The following is a 24,907-nucleotide window of genomic DNA, read 5'->3' as shown; positions in this document are numbered from 1 at the left end:
TCTACCAATAGATTATATAATTTGCATAGTGCAAAATAAATAAAAAGTGGTATCTCAAAACAATTTTAACTTTCAGCCGGCTCTGGAGTTTGGAAGGATTATAAACTTGCCTTCAAATATTTTTACTTGGCATCTCAGAGTGGGCAGCCCCTCGCCATTTATTATCTGGCCAAGATGTATGCGACAGGAACAGGGGTGTTAAGATCATGCACAACCGCTGTAGAGGTAAATGCTGAGCTGTTTTTCAAGTTCTTTTCATTTGTCACACAGAGGAGGTGATACCGTCCTTAAATTGTTAGGCGTTTGGTTTTATGGATTGTACCTGTTTTCTTCCCATTGACAATGTGAACACTGATGTTTCCCAGAAAGGAGAAGCAGTGATATAACTTGGACTGGGGAAAGGAGAAAGAGAAATGATCCCTCCTTTGCATTTGGTTTTTCATTACATTCAGAGCTTGCCTCAAGATTCAGTTAGGGAGCTCTGTTGCAGCTGTCAATCAAATCACTAGGGCAATTTGGCACTTCTGCTGGGACTGGGAATTACTACTCGGGAAACGAAAGGCTGGGTTTAGCCTAAATGTAACCTACTTCTTCCAGAAAGCAGGGACCATACGTTTTGGATGATTTGAATGACAGCTGAGAAAGCAGGTTCTTTCAACTTGAGCCAGTAATGTACTTTTCAAGAGAATGCTTTTAGGACCTTAATGCCCTTCATTGATTTATTAAATATGTCCACCGTACCAATATAAATATCTCCATGTTGCAATCTGGTCCCTCTGAAATTCATTTCAAAAGCTGCCAGCTAATAATCTATCTTTAGATTTGTTCCTTTGCCAACTTCCTAATGAATTATGTATGGCTAACCTCTTTTGGTTACATAAGGGCTATTCAGCTAAGTTGACATTTGTCCCCGTGGATATTTGCACACCTCCCTTGCGGTTATGTCACCTATACCCTTGGGCACTGGCTATCCTCCATTCCCTCCTTTTCACATCAGCTGTGGCCCTGTAACTCACCCACACGAAGAAGCAGTGTCCAGAAAGGCCCTTGGAAAAAAAAAAAAAACTCCCAAAGTTGATGATACATTCTTGTCCTGCCAAATAGCCTCCAAGCTAGGAAAATTTCTTATACAAATTTAAAATAAGCCTGAGGAAGTTTAACTTAAGGCAAAAAAAAACAAAAACAAAACAAAAAAAAAATACACCTGTAATCTTTGTGCCTATAAAATATATTAACTCTTCACTCTAAATAATTAGCAAAACCTATGGCTTGTTAAATCTCAAATTCTTGCCTGACCAGCCAACAAGCACCAAAAACTGATTTCATTGATCAGTTGTCTGGGATGAAGTATATTGACTGACTAGTCTACTTGATTTCTCTTCCCATATACAGCTTTATAAAGGTGTCTGTGAACTAGGCCACTGGGCTGAGAGATTTCTGACAGCTTACTTTGCCTATAAGGATGGTGATATAGATTCGTCTCTTGTTCAGTATGCACTGCTTGCAGAAATGGGGTATGAAGTAGCTCAAAGCAATTCAGCATTCATTTTGGAATCTAGTAAGATAAGTTAAAATTCTCTGAAATTCCCAAAACATGCATATGCATATATGACTTTACTACAGAGGCATTTTAAACTTTCTTAATAGATGTTTCCTTTTCTTTTTTTAGAAAAGGCTAATATTCTTGAAAAAGAGAAGATGTATCCAATGGCACTACTTTTATGGAATCGAGCTGCTGTTCAAGGTATAAAACCTAGATAAAAATGGGTGCATACCTGGTATTTGTCCACTTTTATTCATCTGATTTATTCAGCTGTGTTCTTGGGTGCATAAGCAGAAAGGTACAGAATGTCAAGTATGTGGCAGTTCAAACTACCCTACACTACTGTCAGAGGTCATTTTTATTCATTATTATTTCCTCATTATCCTCAAAGTCCCTTTGTTCAGCAAACCCTAGGAATTTTTCTATAGCTCTGTCGCCATGGCACCAGAACAGTTGTTTGAAGCATGGTAATTTTACACAGGAAACCACTTTCCTTGGTCTAACTTCAATCGCTCATTTGCGGAGCAGCACTGAACTAATCAGAGATGTGGCCTATGTTTCTATAAGTTTATAGGCAAAAATAAGTATACATCTAACACTCATTTGATTTGCCTACCAAAATATCACATAGATGGTTACTACAAATTCCAGATCTTTACTATAACCATTAACATGCTAAAGCAAAACAAAGCGGAGATAAACAGGAAGATCTTCTCCTCTTACCTGGAGATCTCATGTCCCTCCTGATTACTGATTTCACATGTGGTAAAGAATGTCAAATACCACTGGTGGGGACAGCATTATCAGGTGGAATTTGTGTCACCATGTATCCTCCAATTTTTTTCCCCTAAAATTACATTATTAAAAACAAAGAGACACTGTAAAGCTGTCAGAATTGGCATTTGGATATGTGAAGAACTCTTGTAATAAGAGAGCAATTTTGCTTCCAATTAAATTTCTTAAAATCATCTCACGGTAAGGCCAAATCATCTCTTTTATAGGAATTGAACAGGACAAAAAATGACTTTCAGCTGATGTTAATCCAAGGCAGAAGAAAAAGTCCCAGTGGTGCCTTCTCAGAGCTAGCTGAGCTGGGAGTACGGCAACAAGCTATCAATGCAATTTTAGTAAGAAATTCCCTTTTAAAAAGTTAGTGTCTTCTAAAATGCAATAAAGACCATTTTTGGAGTGGGAAAACAACTCCAGCAATCTCTCAGCAATGGCAAATCAGCTCAGTTGTAACAAATACGAGTTTATTCAAAGCCAGGAAATGGTGTGGAAATTGAACTAAGGAAAAGAAACATTGAAAATGAGTGGACATTAATATTAAACAGAATTGCCCAATATGAAAAAAATCAGCTGCTAAAAATAATTATGTGTCACAAGAAGGTCAGGGATAAGTGTCCCCAAAGATATGGTGTGGAGTGGTTCAGTTGATGTTAGTAAATTTAATAATGAAATTTTCCAATTAGTCACTAGTCATGCTTCTTCTAGCAGTTGCTTCATATGAAGAAGGCAAGGAGCTGTTAGGACTCAGTCACCACCCTATAAATGTGAAACTGAAGTAGGAATCCCTCTACTGTTGAGTGATGCCCAGGAGCTTGTCCCAATCAGTCCCCTCTCCTTAGGGTGGAGTCAAATCATCTGAATCCAGCTTGTTCACTGCCTTCCATTCTCAGACACTTTAGGGACCCTTCTTACAGCTTCTAACATTTGAATGAGTTTAGAAGTGTCCTATCCCTTTGTGGGTTCTGGCCCAGACAGAGCCTTGGGGGTCAAAGGAAGGTAGCTTTTGGACAAAATTAGAGATGGAGTCAGCTTCTCCTTAGCACTGCATGGTCTTTCCAGGTCTCTCCATGCCCCTTGCCTGGGAACCATTCCTGTAAGGCTTTGCTCCCAGGTACCTATACCTTTTGAAGCAAACCCTGATAACTAATGTCATTGTCAGCTTAAGAATTTCATAATATTAACCCTGCTCAGAGAAAACTGGGTGATTCATAATATTACGTCTCTTGAAGGTATCTACATTTAAATAGATTTTAGAAGATTAAAGAAAATTTATTAAGCAAAGAATTATGTTCCCAAGGATTTAGACATTGAACTAGGGCAAATTTGAAGGCAATTTTGGAAGGAGTCCTATATCACTTAATGGTACACATCAAACCACATCATACAGGCTGCTTCCTTTTTATCTCAATGTGCCTGGACTACATCAAGTGTTGATCATAGCTGACATGGATATCCCAGATGAATTTCCCTTCATCTTTTCAATCAACATTTTTAAGTGAATAGAAAGATGGACCGACTCCTCCTTACAAGTCATCCTAAATGGCCTTCAAAAGATTGATATCACGTATCTTAAAAAGTCATGTGCTATTTTATCCATGTTTTATGCAACAGAATATTTGAAATTAACCTCTGAGGAAAGCATTCTTTCTAAAAAAAAGTTTCCCACTATGTCTATCCATTCATTCTAGGTCTGGGTCACTATTAAGGAGTAAGCGCTTTATAGTTCCTGCCCTCATGGTGTCAATGCTTTCACAAGACAGAGAAAATAAAGTAGGAGACAAGGAAGATAGCAGTGATGTGTGCTGTGAAGGAAGTAAAGCATGCGGATAAGATAGATAACTAGGGATGGTGGGAACGAGGGAATGCAGTAAGCAAGGTAGTCAGAGACAGCCTCCAGTGCCGAAGCGGCATTTGTGTGGAGGCTGGAAAAACAACCACATGAAGAAATGGAGGAGTTCTAAACGTGCCAGGCAGCAGGGTCTGGAGGGATATGAATGCAGGCACCCTGTGCAGGGATCCAGGGGCAGAAAGGAGGTTGGGGTGTTTAAGGAATATTAAGAAAGCCAGGGAAATATTAAGAAGAGCAGAGAAAGTGATATAGTAAGCTTAGTCAATGAGGCAGAGGAGGTGGCTAGGCAGGACTTACAGGTCAGATAAAGAGCTAGATTTAGTCCACGTGCAAAGTAAAGCCATTGGGGGATTCTGCACAGGGGAACAACACCACTTTACTTCACAGTTTAAAAAGATTACCTGGGGCTGGGGATTTAGCTCAGCGGCACAGCGCCTGCCTGGCAAGCGCAAGGTCGTGAGTTCGATTCCTGGTACCAGAAAAAAAACAAACAAAAAAAGATTACCCTGGCTGTTGTGTGGAGAATGAACTGAAAAGCAGAGATAGAAGAATATTTTGAAGGCTGTTGTAGAAACCTAGGCTTAACTAGATAAAGGAGGAGATGTCCAGAGAGAGGTGTGGTTTGGGGGTAGATTCAACAGGACTCGCTGACGTACTGAATGAAACAGAGAAACTACAAATAGTTTCCCTAGATTCACAGTGTGAACAGTGATGGTGCTGTTACTAAGATAAGAAGAAACTAATGATTTTAGTTGGAGGAGGGAGTGCAAGGTATTAGAAAAGCTCCACTTGGCATTTACAATTTGATATCTAAGCAATCAAGAAGGCAATTATAAAAGTCTGGATGAGATATTTGTGTAGATATTCATTTAAAAATAGTTAACATAGAGAAAGCCACAGGACTAGAGAAGGTCACCTACTGAAGGAGCTGAGATAAAGGAGGGTGAGACGGGGAGAGATGAGAAAGAAGAGGGAAAAAATGAGTTAGGAATGAGCCCTCGGAAGCCAACATTGGAAACTGGTGAGAGGGGAAGACAGGCAGAGTTCAAAAGAGAAACAAAAGGAGAGGTCTCTGACATAGTAGGAAGCAAGAAAAGGTCATGTTGTATATGGCAAGAAAGGAAAGCGTTTGAGCAGATGGGTCCAGAGACACCTGTGCTGCCTGGAGTTCTGGTAAAATGAGGACAAAGAGGTGGCCAATAGAGTTGGTTGCCTGGAGCTGATTCACTGCCTTCAACCGGCACTTTCATGGGGGAAAGGCCATGGCCAGATTAAAGTGGGTTGACGAGCACCTGGGAGGTGAAACTCTGGAGATAGTGGGTGTAAAGCACACTTTTGAAAATGGTGAGTGTGCAGGGGAACAGAAAAATAGGGCAGTTGCTAAGAGGAAACACCATGGGAGAAAGAGAAGGCTTATTTTTGTTCATCAACAATACAGAGCCCATGTGATGGGGCTAATCTGGGACAGAGACGAAGTGGTGGAGCAGGAGAATGGAGCTTCAGGTATGAAGTCTGAAGGGGTAGAGTTGGCTTGCAGAGCACTAGCATGTCTAAGTGCCTGGGTTCTATCCAGCACGGAAAAAAGAAAGGAAAAAGAAGAAAAAGGTAGGGAGGGAAGATAGGAAGGAAAGAAAGAAGAGAGGGAGGGAGGGAGAAAAGAAGGCAAAACAGAATGAGACGGATAAGATTCAGTTTCCCAAGAGTTTACCTACCTTCAAACATTAATTTAAAGGGTAAAATTATTTGTTGTTCCTTAGGAACATTTAGATTAACAATGAAGACAACTAGCATTGAGCATATTCCATAAAGTACATCTAATCCTGATTCTAATATTCTGAGAACTGCATATATTTTACATAATATGCAATTTGTGTACATATATTTAAGGATCATTAAGTCAACTTATTGGAAACTACACTTGGAATCATTGGAGTTGTGATTTTTCTTCTCTTTCTAATATTTCTACCAGGCAATGCCTTTGCTAGAGTAAAAATTGGAGATTACCATTACTATGGCTACGGGACTAAGAAAGACTATCAAACGGCAGCCACACACTACAGCATTGCAGCCAATAAATATCACAACGCTCAAGCCATGTTCAACCTGGCCTATATGTATGAACATGGCTTAGGTATTGCAAAGGTAACTGCATTGGTCCAAATCTAGTAATGATGGCTGTGTTGGGAAGGGAAATTTTATAAATGTTTTAAAATGCATTGATGTCATCCATGTAGAGGGAGGAAGGGAAAGACGGAGAATTTGCTGAGTCCTTCCGGTATGCCAGCACATCTTATTTAACCATAATATGAATTCTGTGAGGGTTATATTATGTTCTCCATTTATGTCAAGGAAATAACTACTGAGTAGAAAAAATCTAGTCTAGTACAATTTGATTCCTACTTTTTACTTTTTCTAGCACATATTTTTTCCTCTATCCCTTTTCCATTGAAATTCCCACTGATCCCCAAGTTTCAGTAAGAAGAACAAAGTGAAATGAGGCCAGAGCTGGAGACCGAGTTCATTGATCCAGAAATGTCTTATAATTACACCCACTGTGTCCAGAAACACAGTACTGTGCACTGTAGAAAGGCCTGTGAAAATGGACCTCTGTCCTCTAAGATTACTTTGGACTTGAGGCACTATGAAAAGAGTTATCACTACAGTGTGCTGTTGAGCAAAACATTTGTAAACATTCCCCTCCCACACAACCCTTAGTCAGTCAGTATAACCAAGTGGAAGACAGTACTGGGTCTCACAGAGTGATGAAGTTGTGTTAAAGGTCAGGATAATGACAGACCGACGTTGGATTAAATGTTATGTACAGTTTGGCTTTTAAATCACACAGCCACTTGATGAAGTAAACCCTATAGTTCTCCTCGATGCATACATTAGTGCAGTGCAGAGGTTTAATCACTTGGCCAAGCTTGCAAAGTTCGTCAGTGGTGGAACCAGAATTTCAATGCAAGCTTGTCTGATCTCAAGTTTTTAAGGAAAAAACAGGGGTTACACCGAGTCATTCTTAGTGTCAAACATGGGTTTCTCTTTAGTGTTTCTATTCCTGGCTGCATTTCCAGAGCCAAATAATACAGAGATTATCAGCTTCTGAATACTCTCTTCTTTCTACCGGTTGTGCTAGTAATTGAGAATTAGGAAATTACCTACTTGGAACTGCTGGAAAAAGTGCACAGGCAGCCAAAGGCTTCTTATTCAGGTACTGATCTTTCCAGCAGTACAAATCCCTGCTGTCTTGTCCTCCTACCTGTTGGCTGATCATTTTTCATCAGCTTTGGTGCCCTAAGCAGTGGAAAGGATATTAAATCCAAATTCAGTTCATTGTCCCATTCCTAGCAGGTGTGAGCTCCCCAGGTTTGTAAAACTCAAGGCAAAGTAGCTACACTGGGTGATTCTTTAGGTGTTACTTGGTGACTCTCCATTACCCCCTGTCATCCACAACACAAAAACAAAACGAATAATACCTGGCCTGCCCCCAGCTCTGAGGAAACATGAATAAGCCTTTGTGAAAGGGCTTTGTAGTTCAACAATGTGTGAAATGACTGTCATTTAGATCAGAAGGAAATTAGAGCAACTACTAAACTGTCTTCAATAAGATTAAAGCTTTTAAAATCATTCCCTATGCAAAATATAATAACCTGCAAGGAGTATCACTTGTAGAAAGGACACAAATAACCACAGTCCATGTTAATTCAAGTTAGCTCTCCCACGTGGGTGATCCAAAAGAACTCCTTTCCCTGACAGCCACATTCTCACCACAGCGAGGCCATTTTGCCCCGAGTCCCTGAGGGCAGGAAGGGACACCCCCTCAGGACACTGGGCTAACGGTGAAAGAGAGGACATTGTCCTGTCAGAGGCTCTGGATTCCCTGCTTGGTGTCACCTCTCTGCTGGACACTTTCTTCACAATATCAAATAGCAGCTGTCAAGGCTTCCATTTCATACATTCAGAAGAAAAACTTTGAAGTTTTCCTCTGGCCACTTTTTATCCTATTCTGCCAGGGTTCCTGTTAAATCATGGGTAGTTCACTTTGATCAGTCTTCTCTGGTCAAAGTTTCTTTTTTTTTTTTCCTACAGAAAGCCTCTACATTAAAAAAAAAAAAAAAAAAAAAACAGAGGCTACTGTTAATCCCAAATCTGGATATGAGCATTTAAGATTAAGTTAATGGAGGCCCATTGTTGTTTGTCTTTACAAACTTCTTTTGTTTAGTAATTAGAAAAAACAGTCACCAAGTGCCCAGGAGCAAAGTTTATTAATCTTGCCATCTCACAGTCAAATTAACAAGGAGATCCTAAATCTTAAAACTGGTGAGCATGGTGGCACACGCCTCTAATCCCAGCACAAGGGAAGCTGAGGCAGGAAGATCCCTGCGAGTTCGAGACCAGCCTAGGCTACAAAGTGAGCTCAAGGCCAGCCTGAACTGCATAGCAAGACCCTGTCTCAAAAAGACAAAAAAAAAAATCTTAAATAATATCCTGACAATTAGAATACCAAGTCTTGTTCCTACAAGAGCAAAGAAGTTAGGAGAATAGGCTTTCCTAGCACTTGTCATTAAGTAAGTAAGCATTTCTCCAGCAAGGCGTTTAGCAATCCTTATCAGTTAATCCTCAGTGCAAACCAGTGAGATATATGGGCATATATCTTCACTAGAGTTTCTCTGAAAAATCAAAGAAATCATGTTTTATAAACTCTGCATGTAAGACCTCTTGATACATCAATATAAAAAATATGGACCGCTGTTGTTCTCATCTGTCTTTCAGAAAGGAAACTAGGACTAAGAGACGTGGGTGAGTTTCTGAATAGCTACGCTAAGCATTGTCTCAGCTCAATCAGCTGCTTAGCTTAAACTGAGGGCCATGGCTGACTGCACCATTGTTCTGGGAACTCAAAATAATACCTGGAGAAGAATTAAGAGCAGACCCAAACTAGTTTAGAATTATAAGCACTTGGCTCACAAACTGTTATCAAATTCTCCTTCAACACGTAATTGTACAGAATTATTTCAAAAATATAACCATTAAGAAAACCTGTTGCGCATCCTTCTTAGTCATTCCTTCTGTCTGCAACCTGTTTCAGGTTTGAATTTCTCCTTGTCTAGGTTTGTTACAAACACTGCTTGGAATTTCCCATTCTAGTGCTCTCCCTTTAAATCCGTAGCAGAAATGGCTCTGCCCACCAGATTTGTAATTGCCAATCCTTAAGATAGTCAGTGGGATGTGCCAGCCTCCTCAAAGACTGCATTTCTCACTACTCTGCATCCCAGTTCTTGGCAGTGGTATGGGAATAAAAAAAGAAAGATGTCATTTATGGACTAAAGCAGCTAAGAAGTAAATGGAATGGAGCCCCTGCCTCATCTCTTTCCCCTGCCATACCGCAGAAGGCACAGAGGCTCTAGGGAATGACAGAACCACAGGACGGGAACAATTTGAGAAACATAGAATGACTAGGAAAGCTGTCTATGTTGTGCATGAAAAAATTCACCATCAACCAGGAACGCCCATGTTGGAATGCTGAATGAGGGAGAAGCAGACTTCTGAGGAGTTAAGCTATTGAAATCTGGGGGTTGTTTCAGATATTAGCATTACCTTAACAGCTAATGCATCTAACAAAGCACTGCCATGTGATTCTTGATAAATATAACTCTGGTACTGTTATTCCCTCTACCTTATGCAGGCAGGCAGGCAGGCAGGCAGGAAGGGAGGAAGGAAGGAAGGAAGGAAGGAAGGAAGGAAGGAAGGAAGGAAGGAAGGAAACAAAAATATAAACAAATATGTATATAAATATATTGCTATTGGCTTTATATACATATATTCTTATTTGATATATAAGCCCAGACTTCTTCAAATTCAAAACCTTTCTGATCTAACCTATCTCGATAATAATAATTTAATATGCCATTTTCCCCCTATTACATTCTCTAGGCTATGCATTCCTTCTCTCCAAAGATCCTAAACTGAACTCTCTTGACTTTTAGTCATATCATTCCTTTTGGTGGAATGATGACCCCTCGTATTTAGGATTTTTCTCATAGAAGACCAGTGAACTTCTTAAGGAACAGCTCCAATGTCATCATCTCTACGAATCTTTCAATGAACCCCAAGATTTAAAAGACATCTACTTCTAAACTCCCATCGAATTATGCTCTGCTTTTCATTCCTTCATTTACTCACTTGAATATTTATCAAGTGCTTGCTTTGTGTCTGGGGACGTGATCAGAACAAGACAATCTTCAAAGATTTTATGGTATCCTGTGGAAGAAACATGTCCATAGGTATAGGGAAAGACCAAACTGGTACACACATGCATACACACACACACACACACACACACACGCACACACACGCACATGCACACGCACACCTGAAAAGAATTAAAAGTTAAGAACTATAAACATTAACAAGAGGAAACAATCATTTCATAGGGTAGGGACTTATCTCAGGACGTACTCTAAAATATTTTTGTAATATGGAGTATGAGAAATTCAAGATGACTAAGAAAAGCACCTTAAAAAAAGACATAAAGTGAGGGGAAATTATTATTTGAAGGTGAATTTCAAATATGTATTTATACCTACTATATAATGTATTTTTGACAAGCCCTGTGGAGAAGCCAAAATCACATCTACTAATCCATTATAAATAGATATGTCAAAAATAAAAGTAATTATGGCACAACGGTTTTATATTTCCCATTTGTCTAATCTGACCACCTATGGAGTGTTACAGCTAAAGTTTTAGACACCAGAATAAAATTACTGTGCAGAAAAAAATAAGCTAAAATTATAGCGTTGAAATGGCCATGCCAGAAATGTAATAGAGTAGGACATGCACTTACTAGAAATGGTTATAACCTTTCATAAAGAAACGTCTATTAGCTAATAATTAAAAAACCTGTGAAAATTACATATATAGCAGGGAAACTTTTTAAAATCCAACCGCTGCAAAATAGAAGGTACGTTCTATAAATGACTATGCAGTGGTTTGTATTTTATGCCTACTGCTTAAGTGAGCAAGCTAGAAGCAGATTCTCCAGATTTGAAACCCAGTTCTACCACTTGCAAGTCAAGAATTTGGGTAACTGACTTAACTTCTCTGTGCTGCAGCATTTTTGTTTTTAAAATGGAGTTGTTAATATCAGCTGCACCATAGAATTGTCATGATGATTAAAAGACAGGGGTGACTTATTTTTATACAGTATTTAATGAATATTAGTCATTATTATACCATATGGTTAATAAAAAATATTATTCTCTAGAAGGACAGCCTATGATGACATACTTCTAAAATATACTGTTAAGTTAGAAAGCAGAAGACAAAATATTATGCAGAATAAAAAATTACTAAATTAAAGGAGATATATATGTATATAAAGGAGATAGATATATATATAGATAGATAGATAGATATCCAGCATATATAAAAAATGTGTATAAAATTTTATTACTAGTTTCCTGGGTACAGGTGGGTTTGTGGACAGCCTTTTTCCTATTTGTTCAATTCTATATCTTCACTCTTCTCTTATCAATGTATGGTATATTCACAGAAAGAAAATAGGGCTCGGGGGCTGGGGATTTAGCTCAGCGGCAAAGCGCCTGCATGGCAAGCGCAAGGTCGTGAGTTCGGTTCCCAGTACCAGAGAAAAACCAAAAAAAAAAAAAAAAAAAAAAAAAAAAAAAAAAAGAAAATAGGGCTCGGGTATACAGCTTGAGGTGGAGCATTTGCCTTGCATATACAAGACCCTGGGTTCAGTCACTGGCACAGAAAATAAAAATGACATGATAAAAAGTAAATTATTGAAATAGCTACCTTTCCATTCACATGTTCACACCTAATATAAGAAAGTTTTGATGCCATCCAAGAAATTGGGCCTGGAGAAATCCTGCATTGTACTTTATTGCTGGAGAATTTTGCATCTTTGAATTGTAAGAAGCTATTTTGAACATCTGAACATTAAGCAGTACCGTGGCACACCTGACATTTCAGTTAGAAACAGGTTATTTTAGAAGTCTGCAAATTGGTTTACATAACCTCCAAAAATACTGAATTTAAAGCAAAATAAATTTAAATGTACCACAGATAAATTATATCTAAGTGGTTTAGCTATCAATGGACTTATTTATTGAACCCAGGCCTCCTCAAAAGAGCATTTCCTATTTACCAAGAAGAAATTTTTTGTTTTATTGATTTGAGTTCTTTACTAAATAGGGTCAAAATATGAGGAATCTTTTCTGAAGCTTAGCTATAAAGTTTTCTTTACATAGGTTGCCTTAATTGGCCAGAAGCATTCAGGAATTTTTTTCTTTGGGAATTTTAAAGAATATTTTTCACATACCATCCCACTTTAATGGTATTTCTTGCTACTTTTCATTATAAACTAGGTAACTGGATGGTAATGTTTGTGCTTCAAGAAATAAATTAATAACTGTTAATTTGAGAATGAATGCCTGAGCTATTGACAAAGTCTGTTTTTCCCTGTATAACCTCTTCTAGTCAATATGCCTTTCCCGTGTGGCACTGACACGGCCATTATAATCTGCAGGGTGCTATCATAGCAACACCCACTGAATATGTTGGAATTAGAGACACAAATTAGAGTTTCTACAGCATCTATTTTCTCTGTTGCCAAGAAGATTTGCTCCAAACAACCTCCTGAATTTTAAACATTTTAAGCAAAAATATTCTCCTTTCTCCAAAGACTCCCAAGGCTTTGGAAAAATTTAAGTAGTGACAAATAGAACGCAGCTGAGAGAAGACACCACCCAAGAAACAGGTTTAGCAAAGGCCCCGAGGATTAACAACTACTGAAGCTTAGGTGATGAAGCAGAAAAGACAAATTAATAATAATAATAATAATAATAATAATAATAAATAATTTGGACAGAAATTTATTTTAAAAATCTCTTCCCGTCTTCCCTTTCTTTGAAAATAATCCTTGGGCACCCAAGCAAAACACAATTCTGGACATGTTCAGGATGCTTCAGCCTTTGAAAGTAATTCTCCTTGCCTTTTTTGCTACTGTTCAGGCAAACAAAGCCAGAATAAAGCAAACAAGCCATAGTGGATAAAAATTAAAGAAATAAAATTTATCTGCCATGGTGCAACTTAATAAAAAAAAATACTTGAAAATATACTAGTATGGTCACCTGAGGTATTAAATTCTAACTTGAGAGCTGAAGTAGTTGATTAATTCATTCTGTAAGTATTATCAAAGTTCTACTCTGTAGTAGCCACTTACTACGCACTAGAAATTTAAAGGGTAAATAGATAGCTCACTACCTTGTCCTCAGGAATCTGGAGGCAGACTAGTGAATAAACAAATTTTATAACTTCAAGTATAAGTACTTTGAAGATAATCATAATAATTATTACTTACTGTCTGTATTTTAGGGGACTTAGTAACCAGAGTTCTCTGCCCCTTCAGTGAGAATCACAAGTATGAGCTGGTCTGTGGTTACCCATGAAAGATTTTTGGAAATTGTGTTTTCTCTGACTACCATAACATGTTATCACAAATCCAGTTGCTTAAAACAATATGCATTTACTATCTCATGGTTTCTGCATCTCATGATTAGAATTACAGATGGTTGACTGGGTCCTCAGCCCAGGGTTTTTCACAGGCTAAATCAAGGCTAAGTTCTTTACTGGAGAGTCTAAGGAAGATCCATTCCAAACTCACTCAGGCCGTTGGGTGAATTCAGGTCCTTGAAGTCATTGGTGGTGGTCCCTGGTTTCCTTGCAAGTGTTTGAATTCTTCGTTTTTCTTTACACATGAGCCTTTCCAGCAGTGGTAAGTTGAATCCCTCCCTTGCTTAGAATCACTTTGACTTCTCTTTCTTCCACACTGATCTGACTTTAGGCCTGCATTCAAGGCTCTTATGATGATACCAGCTCACATGGGGAATTCAGGATAATCATAATTTGCAAAGTACCCTTTGTATATAACATGACATAGTGACAGGCTCCAGGGATGGGGGAATGGATAGCTTGTAGTGTGGTTATTCTACCTACCAAACATAAATTATGATATTGCTATTTATTCATCCTTTAAAGGTCTGTGCCTAATGAGAGTGGGCTGTTCTTCTATTTCTAGGACATTCACTTGGCCAGGAGATTGTATGACATGGCTGCACAAACAAGTCCAGATGCTCACGTACCTGTGTTCCTTGCCCTCACGAAACTAGAAACTATGCATTTGCTTACAGATATCCTGTTTTATAATGTAAGTGTGTCTCAAATAGGTCGTGCATCTCTGAAGATTCCAATGAGTAACTGTTAGGGACACAATAATGAGATCCACCAGGGAAATATTTCTGTGGACTGATTTTCTTTTGATAAGTAGAACTCAAAGCCTTAGTACTGACCACACAGTATAGAATCGCACAGCAATTCCGCTTGTTATATTGAGTACGTGTTGACACTTTGTAGTACAACCAGTGAATTCATTTGGCAGATATTATTTTCAGCACATACTATGTACAAAGCCTTAAGCACAGAAACATGTGCTATAAATACTTGTTAAAAGCATAGTTCTTGCCATCAAAATCTGAGACAAGTAAGCAGATGGCAGGTGGTAAGTGGTATGACAAAGAGCTATACTTTGAAAGAAGTAGAAATTTAATTTTATAAATCTTTTAGGTTATTCTAAAGGTGGTAGTTAAGGCCCCTGTGAGAGCTATAAGCCAGCAAAGCTTCTATCTTCTAAGATGGAAGAAAGCAAGGGGGTGTCAGGGTGGGGGTGGTGATAGGTTTGGGAGGAGATCATAGTTCTAAGTGAAGTATGTGGCTGGGGTGTTTTTAACTAAATCTCTCTTGCCAGCAGTTTACAACAATACAGAAATGGATAAAATTGGAGAGCACCCTTGCACCATACTGGGATTTACTTGTGATTGGCCTAATTGTTGCCATACTGATCTTCTTGCTTAAAAATCTCCATAGATAGGATCCGGATCGCCAGGAAAACCTGCTCATGGGTTCATGCCAAGGTACCCGCACTTAATAAAGAATTTCCTCAGCCAGATCAAGAGCCTGCTGCAGATTTTCCACTCAGGCCTATGACGGAAAGTGGGAAAAGCTTGAGAGCTGTCCTAGAAAAATAACCTCATACTTCCCACTTAATTGAGGGGGCCACATAAGCGAAGCTGGGGACTAGTCACCTAAAACCAAACTTGTCAAACTTGTCATCATGGTGATGAAGTCTTGAGTTAACAAAGGTGGCTTCTCCCAAAGGTGTCTTCCCCTTTCAAGAAGACGAGCTGAGTTTTTTGGCTTCTACAGCTGAGGAGAGGACATTTAGGGAAAGCAGGAATATAGACCCCTCAGAAGATCAGAAGGAAAAAAATTCAAAGAGAATTTGCACGAATAGATCTTTTAGAAGAGATCCTGTGACCCACACTGCACCCTTAGTGACCAATAGCATCCCACGGCATGTTGTACCTGGAATGAACGAATAGGCCTGACCCAGGGTCCTCACCAAAGGGGATCTTTCTACCCAAGCTCTTGTAGTTGCTAGGTACTTTAAAAAACCACTTGACGTCTGTACAGTATTGTAACTCCTCCTCATCCTTCACTGAAAAATCTGAACTCTGGGGAATCACCCTTGGAGTACACAGAGAGGAGATGATACCAGCATCCTAGGACAGAAGATACTATGTTTAGATTCTCTGGTTTGTCTGACAGCCAAATCAGAGGTGGGAACCGAGCAGTGGGATATCAATCTTGCAAGAGGGTTGCAAGAGGCCCACGACTTACACTGTGGGCCAGGCTTGGATTTCAGCTCTACCACTCTCTAGCTATTTGAGCTCTCCAAATTTATTTTCTTGATCTGAAAAACTGGAAGAACTATACCTATTTAAGAGACTAATGTGAAGACTGCATAATGTCTGCAAGGGAAGTAGTACAGGGCCTGGCACCTAGAATGAATGTCATAATTGGTAGCTTTCAGTATCCTTTAAAAACTCCCACCACTTCAGTTGGAATGAGAGGATGACTGGGTTGATAATCTGTGTGACTTCTACACCCTGAAGTTATTTCTCCAACTGAAATGCTGAGTGCTTTGGTAGGAAATGATCTTGTGTGCCTACTTAAAAATCCAACTTATGTATATGAAGAGTTAATTTTTTAAAATGATGTGGGGAACATTAAAATATAGCGAGAGAACCTGGAAGACCTTGGAGGAATTTTTAGGCTTTGAAAGCAGCAGTGGTTTCAGAGGTTTTGGTCATTAAAATGTCCATTTCTGAGCCTCTTGTCCAGTGCTGCTTCTGCAGCAGTTTCCACCAGGACAGCAGCTCGAGATGAGTGATGAAAGCGGGAAGAGCCTCCTACCTGTAACCGCTGATACATCCCGGTTGTGGCAAAATACCATGTTGTTCTGTTCCCTACATCATTTAGCAAAGAGCACATTGACCCACAGCAAATGTACGGACAGTCTCCAGAGAGATTCACTCCTAATAGAAACAAAAAGAAAAGTAACAATATTTAGTGGCTGTTTTCACAACAGCTGGCAAATCAGACCAGGACAGTGACTTCTGAGAAAGCTGAGGTCATCTCCATGAGAAGAAAACAGGAAGACTTGTATACGTACAGCAGCCATGGGGCTACTGCAGGTCTGGCTAACCTCTCATCTTCCTCGCTCCTCCCTCCCTCTCCAGGGTACAAGCCCACAGTGAATGTGAGTTAGGTTAAGTACATAGGTCAGTTTTCTTGACAATAGGACACAGTACCCAACAGCAACAAGTGGAGGTTTCTTCAGCTTTTGGCTAAAATCGAGTGAAGGGGAGGTTTAATTAGGCTCATGGTTTCAGAGGTTTTAGTTCATGGTCCAAGGCAGAAACGTCCTGGTAGAAGGGCATAATGGAGTAAAGTTGCTCATTCCATGGCTTCCAAGAAGCAGAGCAAGGGCAACAGCACCAGTGTGAGGTATCCTTCCCAAGGCACACCTCCGGCGACCCACCTCTAGCTGGGCCCCATCTTCTAATAGCACGTTCAGCTACGAAGATCCATGGATTAATCCATGATGAGTAAGGCACCCCAGTCACCTCTCCAGGAGTCTCTCAAGTTGGTCAAGTTGACAACCAAGCTTAACTGTTATGCCAAGTAATTTATTTATTAAAAAAATAATGTGAACCAAGCAGAAAGAAGAGTGGGAAGGAAAAGGTTTCACTCAGACAGTCTCACAAACACTCTAAATATAAGTTATGTGATTTTCTTAGATTCCCCCAGAGCTGACCATGAGACAAGGATTGAGTGTAAAGTAGTTTATTTGGTAGGGATCTCAAGAAATATAAGTAGGAAGAAGGCCAGTAGAAGGTTGTTACCCCTGTGGATCACTGCAGCTCAGCCTTACTGGGAATCTCTGGTTGTGTGGATAGAACATGGACTTCATAGTTATTCCACCCAAGGGACAAGAACACTGGTACCCACAACTCCTGGAAGTAATTTGATGCATTTATTCTTTGCACTTCCAACCTACACACACACACATGGGAAGCCAGCAAAGAAAGGCCTTGGACAAACAGATGCAGATGCTCGCAGTTAGCAGCTTTGCCTGCCAAAAGCACTGGGAAGGCTTGAGGAGGTGGGGGCAGGGTGCCAGCAGTATCTGCTGTCATGATCAAAGGGTGCTTTCCAGGTCCTCTCACTTCTCCATTCACCAATCCACTGACGACTTACTACATCCCAGGCACTCAGCCAACAACCTGAGAAATAAAAATGAGCCTTATGCAGTCCCTTTAGCCACAGAGCATCAGGTGAGTTGACCCCATTATTAGGGCATCCACCATGTTCCAGCCATTTTCTAGGGTTGCTCACTTCATCTTTACAGACACTTTGTGGGAAAAGAATTCTTCTTCCTCGTTCCTAGACATGCAGTGCAATGTCTGGTTACTTCTTCTGGTACTAGAACCATTAGTAGAGAACACTTAAAGCAGAATTATAGTATTATGATGCCAGCTAACCAACAGCTTCTACCTCTAGGAAAAAAAGGGGGCCCTAGCAGAGCAAACTGGTTGACAGATGTAAGTGGTGTGTCAAAGGAACCAGATGCAATAAGTCAGCTGCAGTTCGCCTGCTTCAGCCTGGACCCCTGAGTGAGGGGGACATATTGTGGATACGGTCAACCGTGCTGGTTCCTCCCCTTTCCCCAGTCTGCCTGCCTCTGGATTCTGCATGGTCAAAGGGAATGAGTATGATGAGCACATGGTTTAAGGAACAGGAAAGATTTGACAAAACTGGTGTAGAAGCCATCCTGTGAAGATGCTCACTGGGCCTGGAAGTTCACCATGTAGACTCCTATGGTGCACTTTTGTGGCTCCTGGGAACTTTCTGTTTTTGTCACTTCCCAGAGCAGATTGAGTCAAGCATTTGAATGTTGGTAGCCTCTTTGGAAAGTGATCTCCATACTCAGAAATAAAGGAGTGGAAAGGTTGAAAAGTCATTTTTAAAAAAAGATGCATTATTGAGATCACTGCCGAAAGCAAAGAGGCTTCCGTTCTACCAGGGTCTGGAAAGTTAACCACCCCTCCCAGAACTGTTTGGTGGAAAGGCGGCCAGCTGATCCCTTTTCTAACATGTGAGGGTTGCCCCCAAAATGCAATTACACCTTCCTCCCTTCCAGGCTTCTGGAAAGTAGCTGTAGGCAAGTCTCTGAGGCAGAAAAAGAAGACCATGCCTTCCCTTAGTGTTAGGCACAGCTGTCTGACACTTGAGGGGAGGGTCTCTGCAGCTGCAGCGGAAATCAGAGGTGGGCAGTACTAAGCATGCACTTCATGGGGGAGCTCTCTGAGCTCCAATGCCTTGGTCATCCATTGGTCCATCCAGTTGACTCTGATGTAGCCTGTTGTCAGTCCAACGGATCAAAAAAAAAGTACTTTGCAGAAGTGATTAAAATTTTGAGATGGAGAGATTACTGTGGCCGTCCATGTGTAATCATAAGTACCCTAACAAGAGAGAAGCAAACAGAGATTTGATAAAGACAGAAGGGAAGGTAATGTGACCACAGAAGCAGGGATAGGAGTGATACAGCCACAATTCAAGGAGCATCAGCAACTAGTAGAAACTGGAAAAAGCAAGGGACGGATTCTCTCCTAGAGCCTCTATACGAACCTGCTGACTTCTTGATATCGGACTTCTGATGTCCAGAACTATGAGGGAAGAAATATCTGTTTTTAATCCACCAATTTTGTGATAATTTTTTTACAGCAACAATAGAAAACTAATATATCACCTCTTCTGCGGGTATCTCTAGGAAGGCTCTTTTCTTTATGTCCATTATCTGGCCCTTGAGAAATATGTACTTTTTGCCCTTGCTGTTGGTAGATGTGCGGCTAGCTCCAAAGGCAGCCCAATTTTTCTTGCTCAAATTCTCATTCCTTCCTTATCCAAATGACCTCAACCTCTCCTCACTAGTCACACCCTGATCATTATGACCACCACACTCCAGCTCCCTTACACCCCTTGTCCTTTGGCCAAAGTTGAAGGGGGAGTTCTATCACCCTTTACCACATAAGAAATGCAGCAGAAGTCAGAAACTCTCTCTTTTTTTTTTTTTTTTTTTTGGTGCCAGGAATCATACTCAGGACCTTGCGCTTGCCAGGCAAGCACTTGTGCCACTGAGCTATATCCCCGGCCTTAGAAACTCTCAAGAAAACTTTGCCTGTACCCTCACTCACTGACAAACAGGCTCCTGGTTTATAAAATCTCAGGCCACAAGACTCTTTTTGCTCACTCTTAAGATTTTTGGCTTGAGCCCAAACCAAGGCTGAGACTCCCATTTTATCATCCAGAAAGCCTTAACAATTTCATTGTGAAAGTGTGTGTTCTGGAGCAGGAAGCAAGAAATGGCTACAACCTTGGGTGCACCAGGAACAAAGCTGTAGCCAAGGTCATTTCTCCTCTCCAGCTTCCCAAGTCTTCCTGTTAGGAAAAGGGATGAAGTGTTGAGTGAGTCTACAATTCCAAAGCCATAAAACTGTGAACACCGTACATATGTGCAACTTCAGAACTAAGAAGGGACTCCCTATTTAAGATAGGTTGAAGAGAAAAGTCTGCATAAGCCCAAAGAATAGATGTTTGTACACTGCCTAAAAATCTACATGTGAGTTTGTAATGGGTTCATGAAAATACTTGCTGCTAATTCTATACTATAGTCTCAAAAATATCTGAGGCATTGGAAAAAGGAAATTCAAATTTTAAAAAAAATTACAAGGAACCAAGGGGAGGGGAGAGAAAAGAGGGAGGGAGCAAAAAGGAAAGAAAGGAAAAAAGAAAATGAGAATGAAAATGACAATTAACTGGGACTTCACATTAATTTTTGCTCCATATTGAGTGACACTTTCCTCCACCTCTTCTGTCTTTCCTTCATTCCCTAGTTGGCCAGAATGAATTTTTCCCCTAGAGTATTTTGCTTGTATATGATGAATATAGAAAAACTATTCATTGCCTCTCAGACATCCTTTTTCTAAGAAAAAGTACCAACCTGCAGCAAAAATAAATGTGTCATTCTAACAATAGTTTGTTATTAACAAGAAAAATCATAAAACTAAAAGTAGTGATTCCACTAAAAGTAACTTGAGGGAAAACACTCATGTGCTTAGTATGCATTTCCAGAATCACAATATAACAAGCTTTAAATTTTCCAAACTCCTGAGACCCAATAGCATCTCTCCTCAAGTTCTGCTTCTAGGGAAACCAAGACTAAATGACCTGATACTGCATTGCCACATTTTCCAGATAAGGAAACCCTAGTTCAGAGAGCGCACTAGCAACTTACTAAGTTCACATTGCTATTTAGTAGATCTGGGATTCAAACTCAGGATCCCTCCCCAAACCAGTGCTCTTCCTTCTATTCTATCCTCCCTCATATTATTTACTATCTTCTTGCCAAAAATGGTTTTTACTGTCATATATATTATTTCTAACTTTTTTCCATTAAAAGTATTAAAGTGAACAAAACTTAAAAATTTTTAATTTTTGCCAACTTCTTTGGAAAATCTCTTTTTTAAAAACTCACGTTTCAATGCGTCATAGAAAAAACCTGACCAACATACAAAATATAGTAGTACCTCAGTTCATGAATTGAATTCATTCGATGATTCTGGGAAAGATGGCTGCATTTGGGTTCATTCAGAGAAGATGGCCACAGTTGTGTTCATCACCCAATGCAGAGTTCACAAACCAAAGCAAAGCTTTGCCAAACACTTCTGTTTGTGAACTGAATTGTTTATGAACAGAAGTGCTCGTAAAATGAGGTATTACTATATACAAAAGTCATTAATTTTGTTAGGTGATTCCTTAACAACTGTTGTAGTCAGGGCTTACAAGGATAAAGATTTAATACAGGACACATAATTTACAGGATTATTTTATAATATTCTCCCAGAGAGTCAAATGCAAAAGAGTGTAGGAGATCTGTCCACACACTGGAGGCTTAGAGCTCGCAACATGTCTCATGCAAGTCTGTATCAAGGATCTGCACTGGGAAGGTCCAAAGGTCAGTGGTGGAAGCTAGAAAGTCTGCACAGGCAGGAATAAGGGATCCGTGCAAGCAAACTGAGGGATCTGCACTGGAGCCAGGAAGCAATGATCAAGGTAAGAACCAGAGTTTCCCCTGAAAGAACTGCAGCCATCCTCAGCGACAGCCAGGATCCAAGCTCTTCTAACAATGAGAACAACTGAGTTCATATGAAGAAAGCCAGCATTACACGCTTCTCTAGGAGAATTAACAACACACCATCTTCCTCTCCAGTTCTCTTTTTATGCTGTGGGCAGTAATCCTCAGGTGGGCTTCCATACCCAGCACCACACTGATTCAAGTTGGTGTTACAAGTTGACCATGAGTTGTTAATTCACCACAACAACTCACAAGGAAATATAAAATATTGATTGTAATCAATAATATTGACCAATACTATTTTCATTGTTCTATGAGCCTCACTGACATTCCATATTATTTTCACTCTCATTTTCTTCCCTTCCACTACACTGTGTAAATGTAACTCCTTTTCAAAGATAGCTCCTTTTTCCAGATGAGTGCTATCAGTGTTATAAGTACTATCAGTGCCCTACTCATGTGCTCAATGGGCAGTTTTGAGATCACTGATATGGATTAGAGAATGTCCCCCAATGATCTTGTGCACTCGTGGACAGGGCTTTTGGAAGGTGACTGAATCATGAGGGAAATATAGCTGACTTGCTATTAGGAGGTAGGTTTTGGTCAGGAGTGGGTCAATGGGGGTGTGACTTTGAAGAGTATACCTTTCTCCTTGGCTTTTCCTTCCTCCCTCTGCTTCCTGACCACAATTATGTGAGCAGTTTTCCTCTGCCCAGGCCCTTCAACCATGCCATTTTCTGTGTTTGAGCCTCCCAAATATGAACCGAAACTTCAGAAGTTGTAAGCCAAAAGTAAGCCTCTTTTCGTTGAAATTGCATGATTTGGTATTTGTCCCAGTAAATAGGGAAGTGACTAAGACAGAGAAGTGGAATCATTGTTGTGAATAAACTTGACCATGTGGTTAAGAAGCCTTTGGAACTGGTTTGCATGAGGAGTTTGCAAAAGTTTGCAGATGCCAGATAAAGAAGCATTAGGATGCCTTAAGCTGAGCTTGATGGAAGATCCTGGTCAGAGCTCAAAAGACCAGAATGCTCAAAGAAATGCAGATGGTAAAGGCCAGGCTCAAGGGGTTTCAGTTGGAAACAAGGGCTCCATTGGCAGCTGAGAGCAGGTGTATTACACTCTGCTAGAAAATTTTGCTTATGTCCTGAGATTATGGGAGAGTGGTGGAGCCAATTAATCTGGTAGAGGAAATTTCAAGACAGGCCAATGTTGAGGTTGTGACATGCTGGAAGATTTCAGTCATATCTATCCTGAGAAGTAGGGCCAAAAAGTGAAGCTGAATAATTTGAAAATTTTTGTATCCAGAAAGGAAGTACAGATAAAGTTTTGGCCTGTAAAATTGTCACCTGTAAAATTTTGGCCAAGAAGAACTTGTTGCTGAAAAGATCAGTATTAAAAAGAAGCCAGGGGCTGGGGATTTAGCTCAGCGGCAAAAGCGCCTGCCTGGCAAGCGCACGGTTGTGAGTTCGGTTCCTGGTACCAGAGAAAAACCAAAAAACCAAAACCACAAAAACCAAAAAATAAAAAGAAGCCAAAGGGCTGAGGATATAGTTCAGTAGCACAGTGCCTGCCTGGCAAGTGCAAGGTCTTGAGTTTGATTCCTAGTACCAAAAAAACAAACAAACAAAAAAAGCAAATGCCAAGTAGTTTGCATCAGGAAAACAGAAAAGATGCCTTAAGGGCATTTCAGAAATCTGTAAGATTTTTGAACCCATCTCAGGTTCAAAAGTGCAAAAGTGAAACACATTGTTTTGAGAAAAAGCCCCAAGGTGTGCTGCTCAACAACTGCCCAGGGAATTGGTTCTCTGGGATTTGGTTCACAGCACTTAGCCATCCTGGCACTTGGAGGGCTCTAAAGCCATGATCCAACGGGGCTTGCCTACTGCCCAAGCTGGCAGCAGACCCTGACATCATCCATGTTATACTACTTTTATGGGCATGCAGAACACAAGAGCTATGGAGTCAGGGAGGCTTCCACCTAGATTTCAGGAAACCTCAGAGACCATGTAGTTTAACTCTGAGAGGGCACTGTGTAAAGCTGTGAGAATAAAACTGAAAGTGCAGTTGAAAATCCAGGAAGTTAGAGAAGCCAGGAACATTGAACATCTGGGGAAAGCTAAAGGCAAGGGAAAAACCCAACCCAAGAGAGAAGGTATGTAGGCTGCAATAAGCAATACTGGAGCATCAGTGCCAGCCAAGCAAGCCCTTTGGAGATCATAATCCCCCATCTCTCCAGGTGCTGAACATGGAACTTCAGGATTTAATGTTTGCCCTACTGTTTTTCAGTCTTGCTTTGTTCTCATTTCTTTCTATCTCCCTATTCCCTCCTCTTGGAAAGGGAATATTTACCCTGTGCCATTATATGTTAGCAGTGTTTATCTTTCTTTCTAATTTCTACAGGGGCTCATAGCTAAGGGTTTGCTTTGAGTCTCAGAGGAGTCTTTGGGCTTGGACTTTCAAGCACTTTGAAACTTAAGACTTTGGCAACTCTTAGAGATGGACTAAATGCATTTTGTATAAATAGGTGTACATTAGTCTTTTGGAGACCAGAGGCAGAATGTTATGGTTAGATACTATATTTTCTCCAAAATAAGACTGGGTCTTATATAAACTTTTGCTCCAAAGATGCAATAGAGTTTATTTTCAGGGATTTCTTACTTTTTCATGTACAATCATCTACATTTATTCATGTACAACAACCTACATTTATTCATGTATAAAACTACATTTATTCAAATATAGTTCATATCATTTTCTTTTGGAACATCACCATAACTTTCCAAACTCCAGATCCCAGGTGGAATTTCTTGTGACCCCATTTCATGTAGAATCATTGGCCCCAGTCTCTCATGTACAACAGTAAAACTCGTCTTAAGTGAGCACTCCTTGTGCATGTAGCCTGCTCATTATACACTGGCAACACAGTTCTCAGTGATTGAACCCCATGAATTCTTCACCCTAGTCATCACCTCTTGCAGGCTAGCTTTCACAAAGTTTCCATTAAGTAGCATGTTAATTGAAGACTTACAAGACATGGGTGGCAACAAAAATGATGACAGTTAAGAATGATGGTCCACACAAAAGCAACAAAAAATGGCAAGGT

General features: G+C 40.1%; 1 protein-coding gene across 2 annotated transcripts in view; it reads left to right on the top strand.

Moving 5' to 3' along the window:
* Sel1l2 (sel-1 suppressor of lin-12-like 2 (C. elegans)) overlaps positions 1 to 15,210 on the top strand; it is a 102,271-nt gene extending 87,061 nt beyond the window's left edge. The window contains exons 15-20 of one of the 2 annotated variants that reach the window (XM_013512281.1): positions 77 to 225; positions 1,393 to 1,558; positions 1,670 to 1,744; positions 6,151 to 6,323; positions 14,284 to 14,412; positions 15,010 to 15,210. In XM_013512281.1, coding sequence (XP_013367735.1) covers positions 77 to 225; positions 1,393 to 1,558; positions 1,670 to 1,744; positions 6,151 to 6,323; positions 14,284 to 14,412; positions 15,010 to 15,132 — 815 coding nt within the window. In that variant the 3' untranslated portion in view covers positions 15,133 to 15,210. The remainder of the gene's footprint in view (positions 1 to 76; positions 226 to 1,392; positions 1,559 to 1,669; positions 1,745 to 6,150; positions 6,324 to 14,283; positions 14,413 to 15,009) is intronic. The other variant, XM_013512280.1, reaches the window with a different exon arrangement.
* Positions 15,211 to 24,907: the final 9,697 nt, after the last annotated feature.

Source organism: Chinchilla lanigera, unplaced genomic scaffold (genome assembly GCF_000276665.1).
Source record: "Chinchilla lanigera isolate Chin_1 unplaced genomic scaffold, ChiLan1.0 scaffold00014, whole genome shotgun sequence".
NCBI classification, from domain to species: domain Eukaryota; kingdom Metazoa; phylum Chordata; class Mammalia; order Rodentia; family Chinchillidae; genus Chinchilla; species Chinchilla lanigera.
Note: the sequence above shows the minus strand (reverse complement) of the source record. Positions and strands in the feature narration are given on the sequence as shown.